Source organism: Rhinatrema bivittatum, chromosome 1 (genome assembly GCF_901001135.1).
Source record: "Rhinatrema bivittatum chromosome 1, aRhiBiv1.1, whole genome shotgun sequence".
Classification (NCBI taxonomy): Eukaryota; Metazoa; Chordata; class Amphibia; order Gymnophiona; family Rhinatrematidae; genus Rhinatrema; species Rhinatrema bivittatum.
The window spans coordinates 384,284,719-384,304,323 of NC_042615.1; the positions used below are offsets into that span (position 1 = coordinate 384,284,719).

The window sequence follows — 19,605 nt, forward strand, 5'->3', positions numbered from 1 at the left end:
GCCTGCTTAGCACAGACCAGGAACAATACTCCTGGGGAGGCCCTGGAACCAGCAGTATCATTCCTCATGGACGCTGCTTCTGATCTGGTACTCACCGCAGCTAGAGGAGTGTCATCCACCATGGCAGCCAGAAGCCAAATCTGGCTCCGAAACTGGTCGGCCGACGCATCCTCCAAAGCGAGACTTACAAAGATGCCTTTCAAGGGAACACTCCTGTTCAGAAGCAAAACTAGAGAAACTAGTCAACAAATGGGGAGAGTCCCCACTGCTGCGGCTACAGGAGGACAGGAAATAAGAGAAACCAGTGATCCTTCCCCCCAAACCTCCAGGGGCAGAGGATCACAGCGCTTCAACCCATATAGAAGCACATATCATGCGGCCCGCCCTGCAGGCCGGAGCCAGTCCTTTCAGAACAAGCATAACAAAAGGGGAGCCAGCTCGGGCTCAGGCCCCAGCCACACCCCACAATGAAAATCAGCTGACCCATCCAAAGGAAGAAGCCATAGGGGGCAGACTTGCCCTATTCTACCAAAGATGAGTCGGGAGAACTTCGGACAAGTGGGTCCTAGCCATTATTCGAGAGCGATATTACCTGGATTTCCACCACTTCCCTCCCGACAAATTTGTAGAATCTCCCTGCCACGACCCTTCCAAGAGGATGGCAGTGGAAGCCACATTGACTAGATTGCTAGCCTTAAAGGCTATAGCACCGGTGCCCCCACAACAAATAAATACTGGACATTATTCCATCTATTTTATCGTCCCCAAGAAAGAAAGAACGTTCAGACCCATCCTGGACTTCAAGGCAGTCAGTCATCACCTGAAGATTCCTCGCTTCCGCATGAAAACCCTATGCTCAGTAATAAGGGCAATAGAACCGGGAGAGTTCCTTACATCCCTGGATCTGTCTGAAGCCTACCTACACATTCCGATCCAGCTAGAGCATCAGCGTTTTCTACGCTTCTCGATCCTGGGCCGTCACTACCAGTTCCGAGCACTACCTTTCGGGTTAGCCACTGCACCCTGGACGTTCACCAAGATCATAGTGGTGGTGGCAGCAACACTGATGAAGGAAGGAATCCGCGTGCGCCCTTATCTAGACGATAGGCTGATCAGGGCAAAATCCCAAGGGGAAAGCCACCAGGCAACCAACAGAATCAAAGCTCTACTAGAGAGCCTCGGGTTGGTGGTCAACACAAACAAGAGCTGCCTGCAGCCCTCCCAATCTCTAGAATACTTGGGAGTCCGGTTCGACACCAAACAAGACAAGGTCATTCTGACACTGACAAGGAGATCAAAACTGATGACCCAGTTGTGAACCCTGTTGAGCGACCTTCGCCCCACAGCATGGGATTACCTACAAGTCCTCTGCCTCATGACATCCACACTGGAAATAGTGCCATGGGCACGAGCTCACATGAGACCCCTACAACGCTCACTACTATCAAGATGGAATCCACTGTCCCAGAACTACACTGTACATCTTCAGCTCCCGGACAGAGTTCGGGCCCAACTACGGTGGTGGCTACAAGAAGCCTATCTGAGCCAGGGAACGAAATAAAAACCTCACCAACCTGGATCCTGCTCACCACGGATGCCAGCCTACGAGGTTGGGGAGCACACTGCCGGGAGCTAACCGCCCAAGGGCAATGGAACAAAGAAGACTCAGGATGGAACATGAATCGCCTAGAAGCCCAGGCAGTCAGACTAGCCTGCCTACGGTTCGGTCACAGACTCCGAGACAAAGCGTTCAGAGTAATGTCAGACAACGCTACAACAGTGGCCTACATCAACTATCAGGGAGGAACCAGAAGCCAACAGGTGTCTCTGGAAATAGATCTCCTAATGTCATAGGCAGAGGCGAATCTTCAAGAGATCTCGGCCGTCCACATCGCCGGGAAAGACAACATCACTGTGGATTACCTCGGCAAAGAAAGTCTAGACCCAGGAGAATGGAGGCTGTCGACCACAGCATTCCAATTGATAGTAAACTGTTGGGGAACACCAACCATGGACCTCCTGGCAAACTGGTCCAACGCTCAAGTGCCCAGCTTTTCAGCCGCAGGCGGGAACCCCAGTCCCAGGGAATCGATACCCTGGTTCAGACCTCGCCACAGGAGACTCTGTTATATGCCTTCCCGCTGTGGCCTCTATTGGGCACAATCATCCACTAGAGGTACTGGCCCACCACAGAGGACCAGTACCTCTAGTGACCCCGGACTGGCAAAGAAGACCGTGGTACGCAGACATGCGAAGACTGACAGGGAACCCCCTTCCGCTACCTCCACACAGAGACCTGCTCCAACAGGGACAGATCCAGCTCGATTCTCTCTTATGGTCTGGCCATTGAGAGGACTCTCCTGAGGAAGAGTGGATACTCGGGGGCAGTAATGGACACCCTACTCCGAGCACGCAGGTTCTCCACATCCCTAACATACATAAGGATTTGGAGTTTATTCGAAGCCTGGTGCGAGGACCGCGACATCATACCATGCTCAGTCAAAATTCCTGCGATTTTGTAATTCCTGCAGAACGACCTACAGAAGGGATTGCTTCTCAACTCCATCAAGGTACAGGTGGCCGCATTGTCATGCTAGGGAACCAAGAGCGAGAGCGGCAGCATAGCCTCTCACCCGGATGTCTCCCGCTTTCTGAAAGGAGTCAAGCAGATCCGACCACCCCTAAAGTGGCCGGTGCCTCTTTGGAACCTCAATCTGGTCCTAGATTTCCTAGCAGGTACCTCCTTCAGACTTCTTCGCGGCCTGTCTCTCCAACTATTAACATTAAAGACAGCGTTCCTGCTGGCAGTCTGTTCGGCCCGTCGTATATCCAAACTACAAGCACTGTCCTGCCGAGAGCCGTTTCTCAGACTCACCCCGGGAACCATCCAGTTACGCACAGTTCCGTCGTTCCTCCCCAAAGTGGTGTCTCGCTACCATCGCCAGATGAGCATAAGAATTCGGAAGAGGCTCGAAGTCTACGCTATCTCAATGTCGGCAAGCTCCTAGTCCGATACCTGGAAAGATCGGAATCCATACGAAAGACGGACCATATATTCGTCCTTCACAGCGGGAAGAAGCAAAGGGGAAGCAGCCTCGCGAGCAACCATAGTCCGCTGGATCAAAGAAGTCGTCATGGCGGCCTAATTAGAAGCAGGCAAGCCACCGCCTTTATAAGTCAAGGCCATTCTAGTAGAGCCCAGGCAGTGTCCTGGTCGGAAACCAAGATGCTGCCACCCGCTGAGATTTGCAGGGCGGAAACATGGTCCTCCATCCACACCTTTTCAAGGTTTTACTGCCTGGATGTTCAGGCTCTGGAGGACACAGCATTTGTAAGGGCAGTACTAAGTGGGTCACGGGCAGCCTCCCACCCGGTTTGGGAGTAGCTTTTATACATCACATTGGTACTGAGTCCATCTGCTACACGCTAGGAAATGGAGAAATTACTTACCTGATAATGTTGTTTCCTTAGTGTAGACAGATGGACTCTGCATCCCACCCCACGGCTGCTGTTACTCATGGAATTCTCGGGTGACATCCCCGGGAGCGAGTGATTCACGGGTAAGCCTTTCTTTCCTTCATCTAGGACACCCATCCTACCAGGTGTCGACGTTTCTCGGTTGAGGGCACTGGCGGTCTCCAGCTATAGCCAATTCAACCAGTTCAAATTAATCAAGTTAATCAAATTATTCAGTCATGCATATATCCACAATGCTTTTTGAGGAGAATACTGAAGAGCTGCACTTCCTGCAGGGGTATATGTACTGGGGCTGATGTCAGATTGAAATCTGATCCGTGTCCAACTGCTATCAGGAGTACACTATACCCATTGGTCCTGAGTCCATCTGTCTACACTAAGGAAAATGAAATTATCAGGTAAGTAATTTCTCCAATGGCGTTTTCATTTTTATTCTATAATGTATTTTGGTTCACTTATCTGATACCCCTCCCTTACTAAAATACTTGGACTAAAGTTGAATTATGTTTCTGTTGGAGAGTATTTGTTTTTCTTTTTTTCTGTACAAAGAAAGTTATGCTTTATAAAAGATTAAAATGCAATAAAAATAAAATTAAAAAAAAAAAGTTAAATAGGGGGGCTTGGTAGACTGCAGCAGTTTCTTGAATGCACCAATCTTGCAAAATGTTGAAAAACTGAAAATAGCTTAACAAAATAGGGGGAAATGAATGTGTGGAACTTGCAGTCTGCTTCTTAAAATGACTTGTGATTGATTTACTAAAATTGAAAGTTCTGTGTTGCAATTTTGATCCACTAGATTAACATCTGCTTTGTTAGATGGACTTTTCCCATTTCTGGATATATAGATGGAAACAGCAAATCAAAGTGAGATTGTAACTCTGCAGTTGTAAAGATATACATATATAAAATGGGTATTACTTAGTGACTTCATACCCTTGTACATTTTTCATATTCTGTTGGCAGAAAAAATACAAACCAAAATGCATTAAAGCAGAAGTTTGTTTTACTGATCTATACAACATATTCTACACTTTCATCATGAAAGAAAAATTACAGAACTACAGTAGCAAGCCTTGCTAGTGTTGAGAATTAAAAGTAAACAACTTTATTTCCCTTACTGAATGTCCATCTCTGTATAAAATGTATAAGAATTAAGACAGTTAAACAACGGAGCTGAGAGAGTATTTTCAATAATGCTAAACTGAACATCTATAGGTATGTTTCTTTCATTCTCCAAGGACAAGCAAGATGTTAGTCTCACACATGGGTGATCAGATGGAGCCCGGCACGGAAGACTTCTGTCAAAGTTTCCAGAACTTTAACTTGGCATACTACCAATACCACGTGTCCATGCAGGGTCCCTTTGCAGTCTTTTTTTTTTTTTTTGTGCGGAGCTTCACATTGCGGCTTGTGAGTGCTTCAGTTTTTTCCTTAAACCTGTGGAAAACTCTCTTCCCCAATTTCCTTGGGATTTTTCCTCACATTCCATCGCTGGGTCCCTCCTGGTCCTCCTGTAGCTTCTTAGATAGGTTTCTCAGCGTTTTCGGTTAAGTTTTCTTTCGCCTTGTCCTTCCCCGTGGCAGTGGTGCCTCAGTGCCCGCCAGTCATTGCTGCCTGCTGCCATTGTTGTCATTTGATATCCTTGATTAGAGAAACCCTGCTGCTCATTCCAAGTGAACTTTGAAGGATTAGCCACCATTTCTATACCACAAGTGATCAAACAAGTAAATATATCGTCCAAATTATATATGGTGCCTGGACATACAATCTATAAATTATCATGAACCCAGAGCCCTGATGCAGCCACAAAAGGCGAAACTTTGGCCAGAGTCGGGATGTGTATAATCAACCAATAAATCTTCTTTCCAAGGCTCCGGTCTTGCTTTGTTTTTTCACACCCAGTGCCGAGGGCCATGTCTATCACAGACCCCCATAATGTGTCCTCTGCCTGGGGGCATTGCATGATGTCCGGGGGTGTCGCAAGTGCACCCAAATAACCCAAGGGACCATTGCGCCATGACTAGACAAGTTGGAGAAACTCTTCGGGTCGGGCAAATCTGAGCCATCAACTTTGGCATTGGTGGCGTCGACAACCGATGGACACCACGCCCATTGACATCAGTGGGACATTGCTTCCGCTGGTGGTTAGAAGTGCCTGAGCCCAGCCACACTCTGTCTCCTCCAGGTCAAGAAGTGGATTCTTTATCTTTGACCTCTGCACTTGGGAAAAGACCAGGCCGAGCACCAAGGGAAGCCAAGGAAGCATCGGCACTGGTTGACCTTAGATGCACATTGTAGGGCACAGGATGGGCTGGCTCATGCCATGGTGCCCCTGAAGAGACCCTTCGGCGAGGAGCACCCATCCTCCATCGATGCTGGGTGTCTGCGATGGTCTCCACCGATCCTGATACCAGTCGCCAATCCACCCCTGGGATGTGAGGAAGATCTTGACCACCCCTGCTTCCTACCAGTCAGTTTTGGCTTCAGCAGCTTTCAAGGGGAGCTGCAGTGGCACATCACAGCTGGCGGTGGAGCGGGACACTGCTGGGCAGTGATGCAGCTCCTGTCCGCTTTGGAACTGCTGTTGGAAAGGCTTAATGTGCTAAATTGGTGTGTCCCGGCCCAGCTGGTGCTTGGTTCCTGGGAGGGCCATCAATGCCCGGTGGGGCACTGTCGATTCCCTCAGCTGATTTCGGTGGTTGTTCCTGGTCCTCAGAGGAAAAAGCTCTGCCAAGTCCGGCAAGAGACAGCACAGCCTGCTGCCTCCCATCCAGCTTTGCTGGGGGCCTGCACTGGGTTTGCCGGTCACTGTTCATCTGGACGAAGGCTGAGCATCTAGGGCCCCATGCCCTGTGGATTACAGTGTGAAAATGAGGGCCCTATGACCCCTAGGGGTATGATCCTACAGAAACCCTCCTCGGAGGGTCTCCCCTCAGAATTGTTTCCTCCAGAAGCGCAAAGGAGATCTCCGCTGGTGGACTGTCCTTCCCAGAGCATGTGTGGGTAATGGCAGAAGCCATTCTGTTTCAGTTGTTGACGGATGAAGATGCTAGATACAAGATGGTGGAGATTCTCCAGTTTGTGAAGCCTCCTAAGGAAATCATGGCAGTTCCAGTGCAAGATATCCTTAAGGAGCTGCTGTCGAGGATATGGAAATACCCTCTCACAGTTCCTCCTGTTAACAGAAGTTCTATGGGGGTCTATCTTGTCCAGAAGGCTACTGATTCAACAAGTATCCTGGTCCCCCATCAGTCGATCAAATCCACCCCTCAAGATGCCAAGCGCTCTTTTCACCCATTCCTTGGCACCCCCGGGGAAGGAACAACAGGGGTTTTAGACGCTCTTGGGAGGAAAGTGTTCCAGGCAGCAATGCTCATTGCCCGTATCACCACCTACCTGCTCTACATGAGCTAGTACACGCAGGACCTCTGAAGTAGGATGCAGGAGATAGCTGAGCAGCTGCCTCAACAGCAACAGTGTGGAAAACACGGAGTCGGACGACTTATGATGTTTGTGAAATGGCAGCGAGGGCCTCTGCAGTGGGAATTTGTGATGGCAGGAATGGTATGGCTGCAGGCCTCTGATATCCGTCCAGAGGTTCAGGAATGGCTCGCTGCCATGCCGTGCATTGGGGAGGAATCTTGCTTGGAGAAAGGGGTGAGGGACGTGGTGGCCTAGTTGCGGGACCACCAGGAGACCCTCCAACATCGCTCCGCTGGCACACTCTGAATCTGTCCTCATCTAGGAGGTTCAGGGAGGCAGGGGCAGAGGAAAGTCTTTTCTATTGCCAGAGGAGGTATTATCCTCTACCCCTTCGCACCCATCAGCAGCATGTGAGCTTCCGCCCCAGGCAGCAGAGAGCAACCAAGCCCCAAGCCGGCGCCTCAGTCAACTCCAGGGACGGGTTTTTGGACTGGATTGGAGGGAACATAAGTCAGTTTGCCTGTATCTGAGATGAAGAAAACCCCCAGTCTGGGGCAGGCTGCAGTTCCTTGTGAATCTGTGGCCCAATATAACCTCAGTGGGTTCTGTCCATAGTCAGTCAGGGGGTACCAATTAAACCTATTGGGTGTCCTGCCAAATTGCCCTCCATGCCTGTTTTTGGGGGCTGGTAGCACATTAGGAAGTACTGTTTGGGAAGCTTTCTGTTCTCCTAAGGGTCTGGGTGGTGAGCCTGTGCCACAAAGTCAGAGAGGGTGGGGATTCTACTCCAGGTATTTCCTGATTCCGAAGAGAACAGGAGGTAAGGCCCTTGAACAAGTTTGTAAAAAAAGAAAAGTTCAAGATGGTTTCCATAGGCACCTTGATTTCCCTTCTGCAAAGGACACATACACCCATGTCGAGATCTTCCCAGGTCACAGGAAGTAACTCAGATTCATGGTGGGGAAACAGCACTTCCAGTACAGTATTGACATTTGGGCTAGCGTCCGCCCCACGTGTCTTCACAAAATGCCTAGCTGTGATGGCGGCACACCTCCACAGACTGGGGAGTGCATGTCTTTCTCTATCTGGACAATTGGGTGGTCAGGAGCACATCTCCGGCGGGGCCATTAGGTGCAAGAAATTGACTATCCCAGGTATTGTAGTCATTAGGGTTCGTAATCAACTATCCAAAGTCCCACCTCAGTTGGACTTTATAGGAGCCCTGCTAGACACAGCTCAGGCGAAAGCCTTCCTGCCTTGTTCATGGGCTGCCAAACTGGCATCCATTGCGGCAAAGATCCAGGGGAATCGGCAAGTGTCAGTATGGCACATGTTGAAGTTGTTAGGCCATATAGTCGCAACCATCTAAGTCACTCCCTTGGCACATTTACACATGCACAGAGCTGAATGCTCCCTGAGGTCACAGTGGCGCCAGGCCAAGCAGAGCCTCCAGGCTTGCATCCAAGTCACCCCGTCTCTCTGGGACTCTGTCCTGTTGACGGGTACTCTCCAATCTGGAATAGGGGATCTCTTTCCATAGTCCTCCTACATAAATTATCCTAACCATGGATGCATCCACCCTGGGCTGAGGAGCTCATGTAGAGAGGCCCCAAACTCAGGGTCTCTGGTCCACTCAGGAAAGCTATTGCCAGATCAACTTCCTGGAGCTCCAGGCGATCAGGTATGCACTGTGGGCTTTCTGAGATCGGCTGTCCAATAAAGTCCTGATCTGAACAGACAACCAGGTAGCGATGAGGTATTATAAACAAGCTGGGAGTTACGGGATGGTGCTCAGGGTGATATATTTGGCAGGTATGGAGAATGTGGTGGCGGACAAACTCAATTGTGCCTTCAGACCTGGTCCCTGAACCAGGAGGTGGTGAATTGGATCTTCCACCTCTGGGGGAGCCTAGACATAGATCTGTTTGCGCCCCTCTGGAACAGGAAGGTAATGGGTTCTGCTCCCTGTATGGGATGGATGGCAAACCAGCTTCGGGTGCCCTTGCCCCTCACTGGGCCAGGTTTTCTGGATGCGTATCCTCCAATTGCTTTGTTTTTGAAGACTCTTGAAGCTTTGCAAGGACAGAGGGACTATGATCCTCATAGCCCCTCATTGGCTAAATCAGGTTTGGTTTCCACTCCTATGGGAATTATCCATCTGGAAAGAGATTAGTCTGGGGGCAGGATCAGGGGAGTTTGCGGCATCCCAACCTCCAGGCCCTGTCACTCACAACCTGGATGTTGAGAGGTTAATCCTGCAACCACTCAATCTGTCAGATGATGTGTTTTGGTCCTAGTGGCTTCTAGAAAGCCTTCCACTAGAAGGCCCTAGATCTGTTCTCCTGCCCCACACAAAATCTGCTTGCTTACCTTCTATATCTATCAGAGGCTTAGTTGAAAACCAGTTCCATTAGGGTCCATCTGAGTGCAGTTCAGAATCTCTTCGAGGTATAGAACCCAACTCTCCCTGCCTAGGGCATAAGAGTGAGGCAGCCTTCAAGCTACTCTTGCCTGCCTGATCAAAGAAGCAGATGTCTTGGCCTATGTGCTCAATGGTAGAAAACCTGAGTTGGTCTGTGCCCATGTGTGCAGTCCTCATCTAGGGCAGAAGTGGGGTTGCCCCTTTTCTTTCTGTTTTTCTCATACATTTTGGGACAGATATGGTGACATGAGGATTTTCTACTCATTTGTTTTTCTCTGGAGTTTTTCTTAAATACTAGAATGTATAGTCTATTTCGGGGGCTTTTGTCAAATGTATACTGTATTTCCTCTGAGCTTGCACATCATTAGAAGTAGCAATGATGTGTCACTGATAAAGCTGTGTTCTCTGCCTCCGTCTGCTGGTAGGAGGACACACCTGCCTGTATGGAATGGGGTAGCTGGACTAATGGAAAGAAAATTAACAGGTAAGAAATTTCTCCATTCCAAACAGAATTCCAGTGACATAAATCTCCAAAGTGCAAGTTTTTAAACTTTTAGCCTAGTTTCCTATAGGAAACTGGCCTATCTCATAGTCTGTCTGTCCCTCCTCCTCCAAACAACTTTTTGAAATCTTGATCCAATTTAATGCATTTTTGTGCTACAGAGTTGAGCCCCTGGTGACACTCAGCACCCCCATCCTGGCTCACACTTTTAATGTGCCTCTGACCTCTCATATACTTAGAATTGTTATGATTTTTTTAAATTAGCCTTTCCCTATAGGAAATAGTTATTTCATTTGAAGTATTGAGAGGCTGGTGCACATTGTGATGTCATTGAGCTGCTCTGCAGTTAAGGGCCTAGAGAGTCCCAGTTACCTAGTTTGAAATACAGCAACACGCCATACAAGTCGAAATCTCAGGGAGATTAGAACTTATTGTGGTGTCATTGAGGATTTTGAAAACTGACTGGCCATTGGGTGAGTGGTAACATTTTGAAAGCTGCCTGCTATTGGTTAGTAGTTTATTAAATGTTTGTTAAAATTTCTTAATCACCTATGCACTAGGCCCAAGGTGAGGTACAAATTGAAACATACTGTTTTGGGGCGTTGGCCCTTAGGCTGAGGCAAGGTTGGCACAACTTGCAGGGAGGAGCCCTGCAGGTCGCCACTGTCAGATAGCAAACCTGGATTAGGCAGAGGCCCATCTGGGGCTTCGCCTTTACCAGCCCACTTTCCCCCTCAGGTTGAGCCTTTTGGATGCCCTGGCTGGCATGTCTTAAGTGGGGGCCTCTGCTGGAGAGATCCGTCAATGAAACCAGGTTGGAACAGGAGAAGATGAAGCATATCCAAAGGCATGTAATCCGCTCTGAAGTGCCGAAACAAAAAGTGGAATTAAAAAAAAAAAAAGCTATGGTCGGAGGCAGGCAAGAATGTCCAGGAGTCAGGTAGAGGTCAATTACTGGGATCCATCCATAGGGCAGGAGGGGATGAAGGCAAGGAGCACAACAGGTGGGCAGACAATGGAACAATGATGGAAAGACGGAGGAAACTGAAGAACTGACTACTGTGACTGGAGACAGAGATAAGGACCATTGGACAGTAAGGATAAAGACTAGGACCAGGAACTGAAGTCAAAGACTACTGGAATTAAAACACGGAATGCAGGAACTTGAGAATGAAGGCAAGGAACGCTGAGGCAGTGCACAATACTAGAACTGTAGGGAGACCTATTGCCAAGACGAGGACTGCAGGGAGAGAAGGCCTTTTATATGCCAAGGCTTGTGAGGTCATCTGTGTGTGCCGCAGGGGATTTTCTGCTACAGGCCCTTTAAATTTGATGATGTTAGGTACACACATTCCTAGGGGCGGCCATGGGAAGAGCCAGCAACATCCTGCCGCACGTTGCATCGGGTCTATCTGAACGCAGCAGTTTGCCACGCAGCTGCCTAGGGAAGTCTTCGGTGGTATCGGGACCAGCAATTGTGGCTCAGGGCTGGAGGTAATTGCGGCGGTTCACGGGGGAGACCTGTGGACTTCCCAAACATAACACACACACAATTCGGTTAACATAAAACGTCATTACATATGCAAATTTCTTGATCATAAAGGAAAGTAGGTAATGTGAAATGTTAACACAGCTCCTTGTTTTATGTTTATGGTTTTCCTGTGGTCTTGGCACTTCAGGGTATGCAGGTGAAGTCACAGACTCCTATAAACTACATGAACTGTGTTGAGTTGCAATTGTCAGTTTACTACCACGTTACTTAAAACGTTCAGGAAAATTGCATACTGATCTTGAGATTTATGTATTTTGATGAATGGATAGCCAGTACCAATGACCATATGTTTTTTTTTCACCTTTTATGTTCATTATTTTAATACCAACATGCTAAGGAAAGGGGAGGGGGCTAACTATTAGTGTCCTTCTGACATGAATGGTGGCTTATAGGTGATTGTGTTGAAGTTGATCTAGATTTATAATGATGTATTTCTAAATTTGTTTAACTTTTTCATTTCAGATTTGTCCGATATGTGCAGCATTACCTGGAGGAGATCCAAATCATGTCACAGATGACTTTGCAGCTCATCTTACGCTTGAACACAGAGCTCCTAGAGACTTAATATCCTTTCACAAAGGTTATGTTGTATTTAAAAGCTGGTATTAGCTTCGTATTTGGATTTGATAAGGTCATAATATCTTTTCTGCTGATACTTTCTTACTGCGTCATTTTCAGATAGGATTGTCAGCGGGCTAAATGGTGCCCCTCCGCTGTTGCAGGCTGCACGGGGTGGGGGGAGGGATGGTGCAGGAGAGGAAGGAGGTCTACATCTGACATAGCCAGCAGGTCTGTTCAGTTCCAGTGATGCAACTGCAGCTTACACCTCCTCAAGCTTGGCACCCTAGGGGGATACATGTTTTACCAAACTCTTCTGCCTGCCATTCCTCCAGACTAGGTTAAATCTGGTTATCTCTAGATCCACCTTCCCAAAAGAACTGTGTTGGACTCTTATGCAATTAATGTTCATTTCAGCACTGTGTGGAGTTATAAAATTGGGGATTGGAAAAACAAAATAACACCATCACAGGGGTGTGAATATAAAATTCTGTCACTAGATATATAGATATTACTGCTAGTTATAAGATAAATGTATACTTTTGTAAAACCGTTTATGATGGCTCAACCGAATAACGGTATATAAAACTCATCAAATAAATAAATAAATATATCTTAAGACGAGGCATATCAGGCAATTTATAGGACCCAAAAGCATGCATCATCAGCCTTATAAAGGTATTATCTTTACCCAACCACTTGGTTCTTTTTTTTTTTTTTTTTTTTTTAAACAAAGTGGCTTCGGAGATCAGATTATGTTCAGACTACTTACAATTTTATAAACTGGTAAAGTTTTCTTATTTTGATTTGCTTTTTCTGTGAATTATTGTAATTTGGCACTCTTGTCGTGCAGCATGTTATGTTGGTTACATTTATTTATTTAAAATTATTGATCGCTTTCCTGATCAAATCTCACAAAATCGTTTAAAACAAAATGATTAAATCACATAAATACCATCCTAAAATTGCAATCACATAAAATCATAACTCTGAACACATTGGCAGAAGCGAGAAAATATTTACATTTATTGCCATTTAGTCATTAAAGGCCACTGTCATGAGCCATGTTTTTAGTTTTTTGCAGACCCTCAATCCTTTTCTTCCTTCACATCCAGAGGGAGGTTATTCCACAAACTGGGGACATTTACTGAAAAGGACCTGTTTGAAAAGCACTGTTGTTGGAAAGCCTTTATATTGGGGAGCTCAAGAAGATTCTTTGTAGCAGAATATAAATTTCTACTTGCCTCATACCATTTCAGTTTCCCTTTTAAATGTGGGGACATGAACCACATAACATCTTGAAAGCAAGTAACAAAATGTTAAGTTTGCAACGCATATTCACTGGTAAACAATGCAAACCCAATAAAAAGGGCTTAAAAGAATGTCTTCTAGGATTTACAGTGACTATGCGTGCAATGATCTGGATTATTTGCAGTTTGCGCATTAATTTAGCTGGTAATCCCCATCTGATGACATCACCCATCTGTGAGGACTAACATCCTGCTGTCCTAGGAGACCACCTGTTACAGGTAAGCAACTGGGCTTTCCAAGTTCAAATGTGAGTCCAATATAATCTCCAGTGATCTCACTTCTGCTTTCATCATCAAATGAGCACCATTCAACCCCAGTCCCCAACCATAACACCTCTGTTTTATTAATATTTACAATCAATTTACTGATTCTCAACAACCCTATCCAGGTACTGGTTTATATGCAGAAATGCATCCTCAGGCTCAATACCCAGAGGTGCCAAAATCTGTATGTCATCTGTGTAGATGTATATATTAAAACCAGAATCCTGATCTAAATTTCCCACTTGTTATAAAATTATTAAAAAAAACAAAACAAGAAACAGGAGCTTGAGGAGCCTTGGCTAACTCCTCATTTTACTTCTTCTCTAGTTGAGATTTTTCCCTGAAAATTAACTGTTTCCTTTCCTGCAAGAGATTCTCTAGCCATCTTAAAACGCTGTCTCTCAGACCTAATAAATTATATTACTGTAACAAAAGACCATGAACCACTAAATTGAAGGCATTAGAAAGATCCAATAGGATCAAAGCTGAATTTTCACCCCTATCCAAACTTGGGAGAATTTTGTTCACTAATGAAACTATCAAGTCTCCATACTACAGCTTATTCTAAAACTGGCTTGAGCAGGATCCAACGCATCTACATTTTCAAAAAAAAGGGGATACGTGCTTGGTTCCCACGTTTAACACCTGTGCAATAAAGGGAAAGTTGGAGAATGGACATTAAATACAACATAGCTTTGGGTTTAATTTATGCTTTAAACAGGGAGCAACAATTGCTGTCTTACAATATTGTGGAACCGTGCCAGTCTCCAAAGAACAATTAATGACATTTTGCAAAAATCTTGTCTGAACACTCTCGAAGGGCAGGGGTCTGGACAAAAATCTGAAGGTTTAATATGGGTCAAAACTTTTCAGTTTTCAACATAGTATTTAATTCAAACCTCCTTCATGGGCACTTGCAAATGTACTACTACTTCTAGTGGTGAGGGTACCTTACCAACATCTGACCTGTTGTCTAATCTATTACTATACTCAAGATTTTCCTTTCAACCATTCACTAACAGCTCCACCATGTCTTTAAAAATCAGAGATAGAGCTTCAGAGTCAGGAACATCCTCATAGTTTTAACTGAATCTTTGCTGGGGGTTTAGTTTTAACCCCCAGCAAAGATTCACTATACCAAACATTACACTAGGGTTATTGTTGATAGACTTTACTACTCCCATAAAAGACTCTCTCTTAACCAACACAATCTGTTTAAAATATTTAATGGTATTCTTATGCCATAACTTTCCCCATATGCTTCCAGTGCATTTCTAACCTACTGCATTATCTGTTCAATCCTACCAGAACTGTAGAATACCATAGGTAAGATATCCCTTTAATGTTTAGAGTCTACTGTTGCTGTTTTGTGATTTTATTTTTTTTAGGAAGCCTATATTTATTGAAATTACATCTTCTGTGGTGGTAGTATTTGCTGTATCACTCCCAGTGGGCCAGGTAATGGTGTTTGTGTGGGCTTTAAATGTAACTAAAACAAATTCATGGATTTCTATGTAAAATGACTGTGGGAGGTGATTTTGGCTATCATACATCAGAAATTAAGGGTGTAGTAATCCCCTTTAAAGATAGGACCCAAAGATTTCAAAGGGAACTAGAGCTCCACAGGCAAAAAAAAAAAAAAAGCACCAGAAGTCTATGCACCTTTTCATTGCCTGTAGTTTCTTATCCTGTGCTGATTATTCTGTTTTTTTTTTTTATATTGAACAGTAGTGTCTCTTCTAGTCATAAAGATTTGTGTGACAAATGATTCTGGAGAAAATACCCCATAAAAAAGCTGAAATTAAGGCACCGTGAATTTCCAGCAGCCTTTTAAACTTGGTGAAGTGCTGAAAAATATTAAAATTGTATTTAAAGAAAAAGCCAAAAAAATATATACAATGGCTATGGAAAGTCTGTATCCTCTTGAACATTTTTCAGATTTTGTTGTAAGTGCGTCAGACTTGTATTATGCATTTAATTGAGGATTTTTTTCTCTCTACATCACTCTCTCTCTCTCTCTCTCTCTCTCTCTCTCACACTCTCCACACTGCTGTTCAAACTCTGTTCCTTGGGGAGCATTGAGAGACAAGCAAACTTCAATTCATGCCACAGATAGATTGAAGTCAGGACTCTGACTGGGCCATTCCATGACTCATACCCATTTTGTTCCTGAGCCACATCAATGTAGCTTTCCTGTGTGCATAAAATCATTGGCCTCTTGAAAGGTAAACTTCCATTCCAGTTTCAGCATTCTTGCAGAGGACAACAGGTTTTTCTCAAGGACTTTTCTGTATTTTTTCCATTCATTGTCGCTTCTATCCTGACAAGTGTCCCTGCCAATCAGAAACATCCTCCATAACATGATGCTGTTACCACGATGCTTCACAGTAGGGATGATGATCTCTGGGTGACATGCTGGGTTGGGTTTGGGCCAAATGTAACACTTTGCATTTGGGCCAAAACGTTTAGTCTGCAAAACTTTTTGCCACATGGCTATTGTATCCTTCTGAGTGTTACTTTGCATAATTTAAATGCTATTCAAGGTGGGCATTTTTTGAGTAATGGCTTCTTCCTTGCTCTACCATATAGGCCAGATTTGTAGAATGCTTGGATTATTGTTACGTGCACATGTTGACCAATCTTGACCATGGAATTTATTTATTTATTTAACATTTTTTATATACCGAGGTTCTGGTAACAATGTTACCAATCACTTCGGTTTACATATAACTTTGGGATGTCATAACACAAGTGTCTTACATAGAACAAGGAAATGAAGAACTGGGTGAATAAATAATATAAATTAAATTCAATTAAAATTGCATAAAACATAAACATAGACAATATTTTAAATTACTGTAATCTAACATACTGATGATTCGGGTCCGTCAAAAAACAAGTAGGTAATCTGTAGCTCTTTCAGAATTACCATTGGTATCTTGGCTGTCTTACTGATCAGGCTCCTTGCTCAGTCATCCAGTTTGGAGAGAGAGCCTGATCTAGACAGCGTCCTGATCCTACCATATACCTTCTTAATTATCTTGACTGTGCTTTGAGGAATATTAGCTGACATTTGTATCTATCCCCCAGATCTGTGCCTTTCGACAACTTTGATTTTTGACAGCAACTTGGTGCTTATGGTTGGGTCTTTGCTTTGAAATACATTAATCAGCAGAGAGAACTGATGAGCTAAATTTATCTGGTCATGTGAATCAGTACAGTTTAACACAAGTGAGGCCAATTCACTTGGGGGCCGATGCAAAAAAAAAAAGTGCACTGAAAAAGCAGGTGCTGAGTTTCAGCGCTCGCTTTCCTAACGCGTCCCCAGGCACCTCTCCTGGGGGCACGATGCAATATTTAAATTAGGGCTTGCGCTGTCAAAGAGGCGCTAGGGGCAATTGCGAGCCCCTAGCACCTCCTTGACAGTGTGCGCCTGAAAGAGGTCCGCTGTTCGCTGGTCAAGAAAATGGACGCTGAAATTATCAGCATCAGTTTTCCTAACAGGCGCACATTCATGGGTTAGGAAAACAGACACAGATAAATTCAGCATCTGTTTTCCGAGCCTGGTTTCCGGCACCTTGTCTGACCTGCCCTAAGCTCCCTCCCCCTGAGGGAGCTTAGGGCAGGTCAGAAAGAGTGAATAAATCAATATTAATGTGTTGAGCACTTAATATTCACGCCTTCACTTATTGCCAATTAATCCGTTCACTGTCACATGTTAGTGAAAGGACCACTCACCTTTCAGAAGGCTGTCCTGAAAGGGGATTGGTGCTTTCACTGACAAATACACAATTTTATGGGCGCTCAAAAATTAACGTCTGCACCAGGCATTTGGTTGCGCCTACACAACCCGTGTCTAACTGTGGGTTAAACAGTGCATCGGCCCCTTGGTGTGTGCTTTTCAAGGTAATTAGAGCTTTAAGTATTTTGGATTGCTACAAGGGGTGGACACTTATTCCAGTGAAGCTATTCTATATTTTTATTTGTACTTCATTTTCTAAAGAATTCTCAAATACATTTTTCACTTTGCAGTTGTTGGGTAATCTGTGTGGATACATGGAACAAAAACTGGTTTAATACAGTTTACTTCTAGGCTATAAGGCAACAAAATGTGAACATTTGGAAGAGGGTATAGGCTTTATATAGCCACTGTAAATGAATTTCCATTTTAATCTGGTATGCTAAAATTGTGATCTAAGTCACACAGAAGGCCTCAAAGAGATATGAGCTTCATTAACACATTCTTAAGGCAACATCACAGACTGGCTTGTCCCTCGGCTTTTCTGTTGGTAATGGGATATGTGTTCTCTGTTTTTAATCAATATAACCAATTACACAGAACCAAACAGTAAATGAATTATTCCACCAGTCAGAAGGGTCACAGTTCTATTACTGTTGTAAAGGTGACTTTGAAATTAAACTAAAATTTTTTTGTCTTAAAGTATTTGGCTTTCCAAGATGACTATTGAAAATTTTATGCAGAGTGCTGGATGATTGGTGGGTATGAGGATTGTTTGATAATTTGGCTACCTGGTGCAAGTTAACAGGCCTCACGGCTCTATCCCGTCCTAGATAGCATTTAGAGTTCTGGGGAGGAGCTGGGCTGTCATGATGCATATAGGTACAAACGTTATAAGGCACAGGAAGAAAGTTCTGGAAGTTAATTAGAATTTTAGATAACATTGACATTCAGAACCTCCAGGGTTGCATTCTCAGAAATGCTCCTAGTTCTATGCGTAGGACCCCAGAACTAAACAGAGCTCTGGAGTCTCAGTTCCTGGATGGAATGATGGTGCTGAGAAGAGGGCTTTAGATTGTTAGGAAAGGGGGAACATTCTGGAGGAGCTTGTTATGACAGAATGGCCTTTACCTTAACTAGGGTGGCATCCAGCTTCTGGTGCTAACATTTAAAAAGGAGAGAGCTCAGCTTTTAAACCTGATCATGTGGGAAAGCAGCCAGTCAGTAGTGCATAGTTCAGAGTTATCATTAAAGGATACTGGCAAAACAATGAAGTTAGAATACCCAGATAGGCTGTGTTAGGCTGAAGCAGCCCAGATAGATTTAAATAAAAACATACAGATACGAATTACTCTAAACTGCCTGCGTTAACAGACTATGAAATGAAAAACATACTTTAAAATGTCTTTTGCAAATGCCAGAAGTCTGAAAAATAATATTGGAAAGTTAGAATATATGGCACTAAATTAAGATATAGATATAATAGGGGTCTTGGAGACCTAGTGAAAGAAGGATAACCAATGGGACACTGATACCAGGCTATAAATTATGTTCACATGACCAAGCAGATAAAATTGTTGGAAAGGTGGCACTATACATTAAGAATGGCATAGTGTCAAGTAAGATAATTTATGCAGGAAAGTGCACTTTGGAATTCTTATTATAGAATTTCCAAATGTGATGTGGAAGAGTAAAGTAATGGGGGTATACTGCTGCCTTCCTATCCAGGATGAGAAAGCAAACGTTAATGCTAACAGGCTAAATTTTTTAGCAACACAGTTATAATTGGAAATTTCAGTTACCCCAGTATTGATTGGGTAAATGTTACATCAGGACATGCTCGGGACTTAGTTCTTAGATGTCATAAATAACTACTTCATATAGCAGCAGGTAATGGAACTGATGAAAGGGGAAAATTCAGTGGAACATAAGACCTTGTGCAAAGGGTAAGAATAATGGATCTTCCTTCTGGTCTATATTGATCATAACACTGTTGCTCCTTGTGACCTTGGACAAGTTACTTTTACCCTCCATTGCCTCAGGTACAAAATTAGATTGTAAGCCCTGTGGGGATAGGGAAATACCTATAGTACTGAATGTATTCCGCTTTGATGTAAACTTTGAAGTGCCGAAAAGCGGAATATAAAAATCTAAATAAACTGAAATGTATTATTTTAACATGATCACTGGAGTGCATACACTAAGTAAAACTACTGCTGTATTTAACTTTCAAAGGGAGACTACAATAAAAATAAAGGAATTAATTAAAAAAAATGTTGAAAGCAGCTGCCAGGATAAAAGTTTGCATGAGAAATGGACATTATTTAAAAATACCAACTGAAAGCCCAGATGAAATGT

At 44.3% G+C, this 19,605-nt stretch overlaps 1 protein-coding gene across 2 annotated transcripts in view; it reads left to right on the forward strand.

The window, feature by feature from the left end:
• Positions 1 to 19,605, forward strand: part of KCMF1 (potassium channel modulatory factor 1) — a 401,452-nt gene that overhangs the window by 286,262 nt on the left and 95,585 nt on the right. For both annotated transcript variants that reach the window (XM_029601298.1, XM_029601308.1), the window contains exon 4: positions 11,839 to 11,940. In XM_029601298.1, coding sequence (XP_029457158.1) covers positions 11,839 to 11,940 — 102 coding nt within the window. The remainder of the gene's footprint in view (positions 1 to 11,838; positions 11,941 to 19,605) is intronic.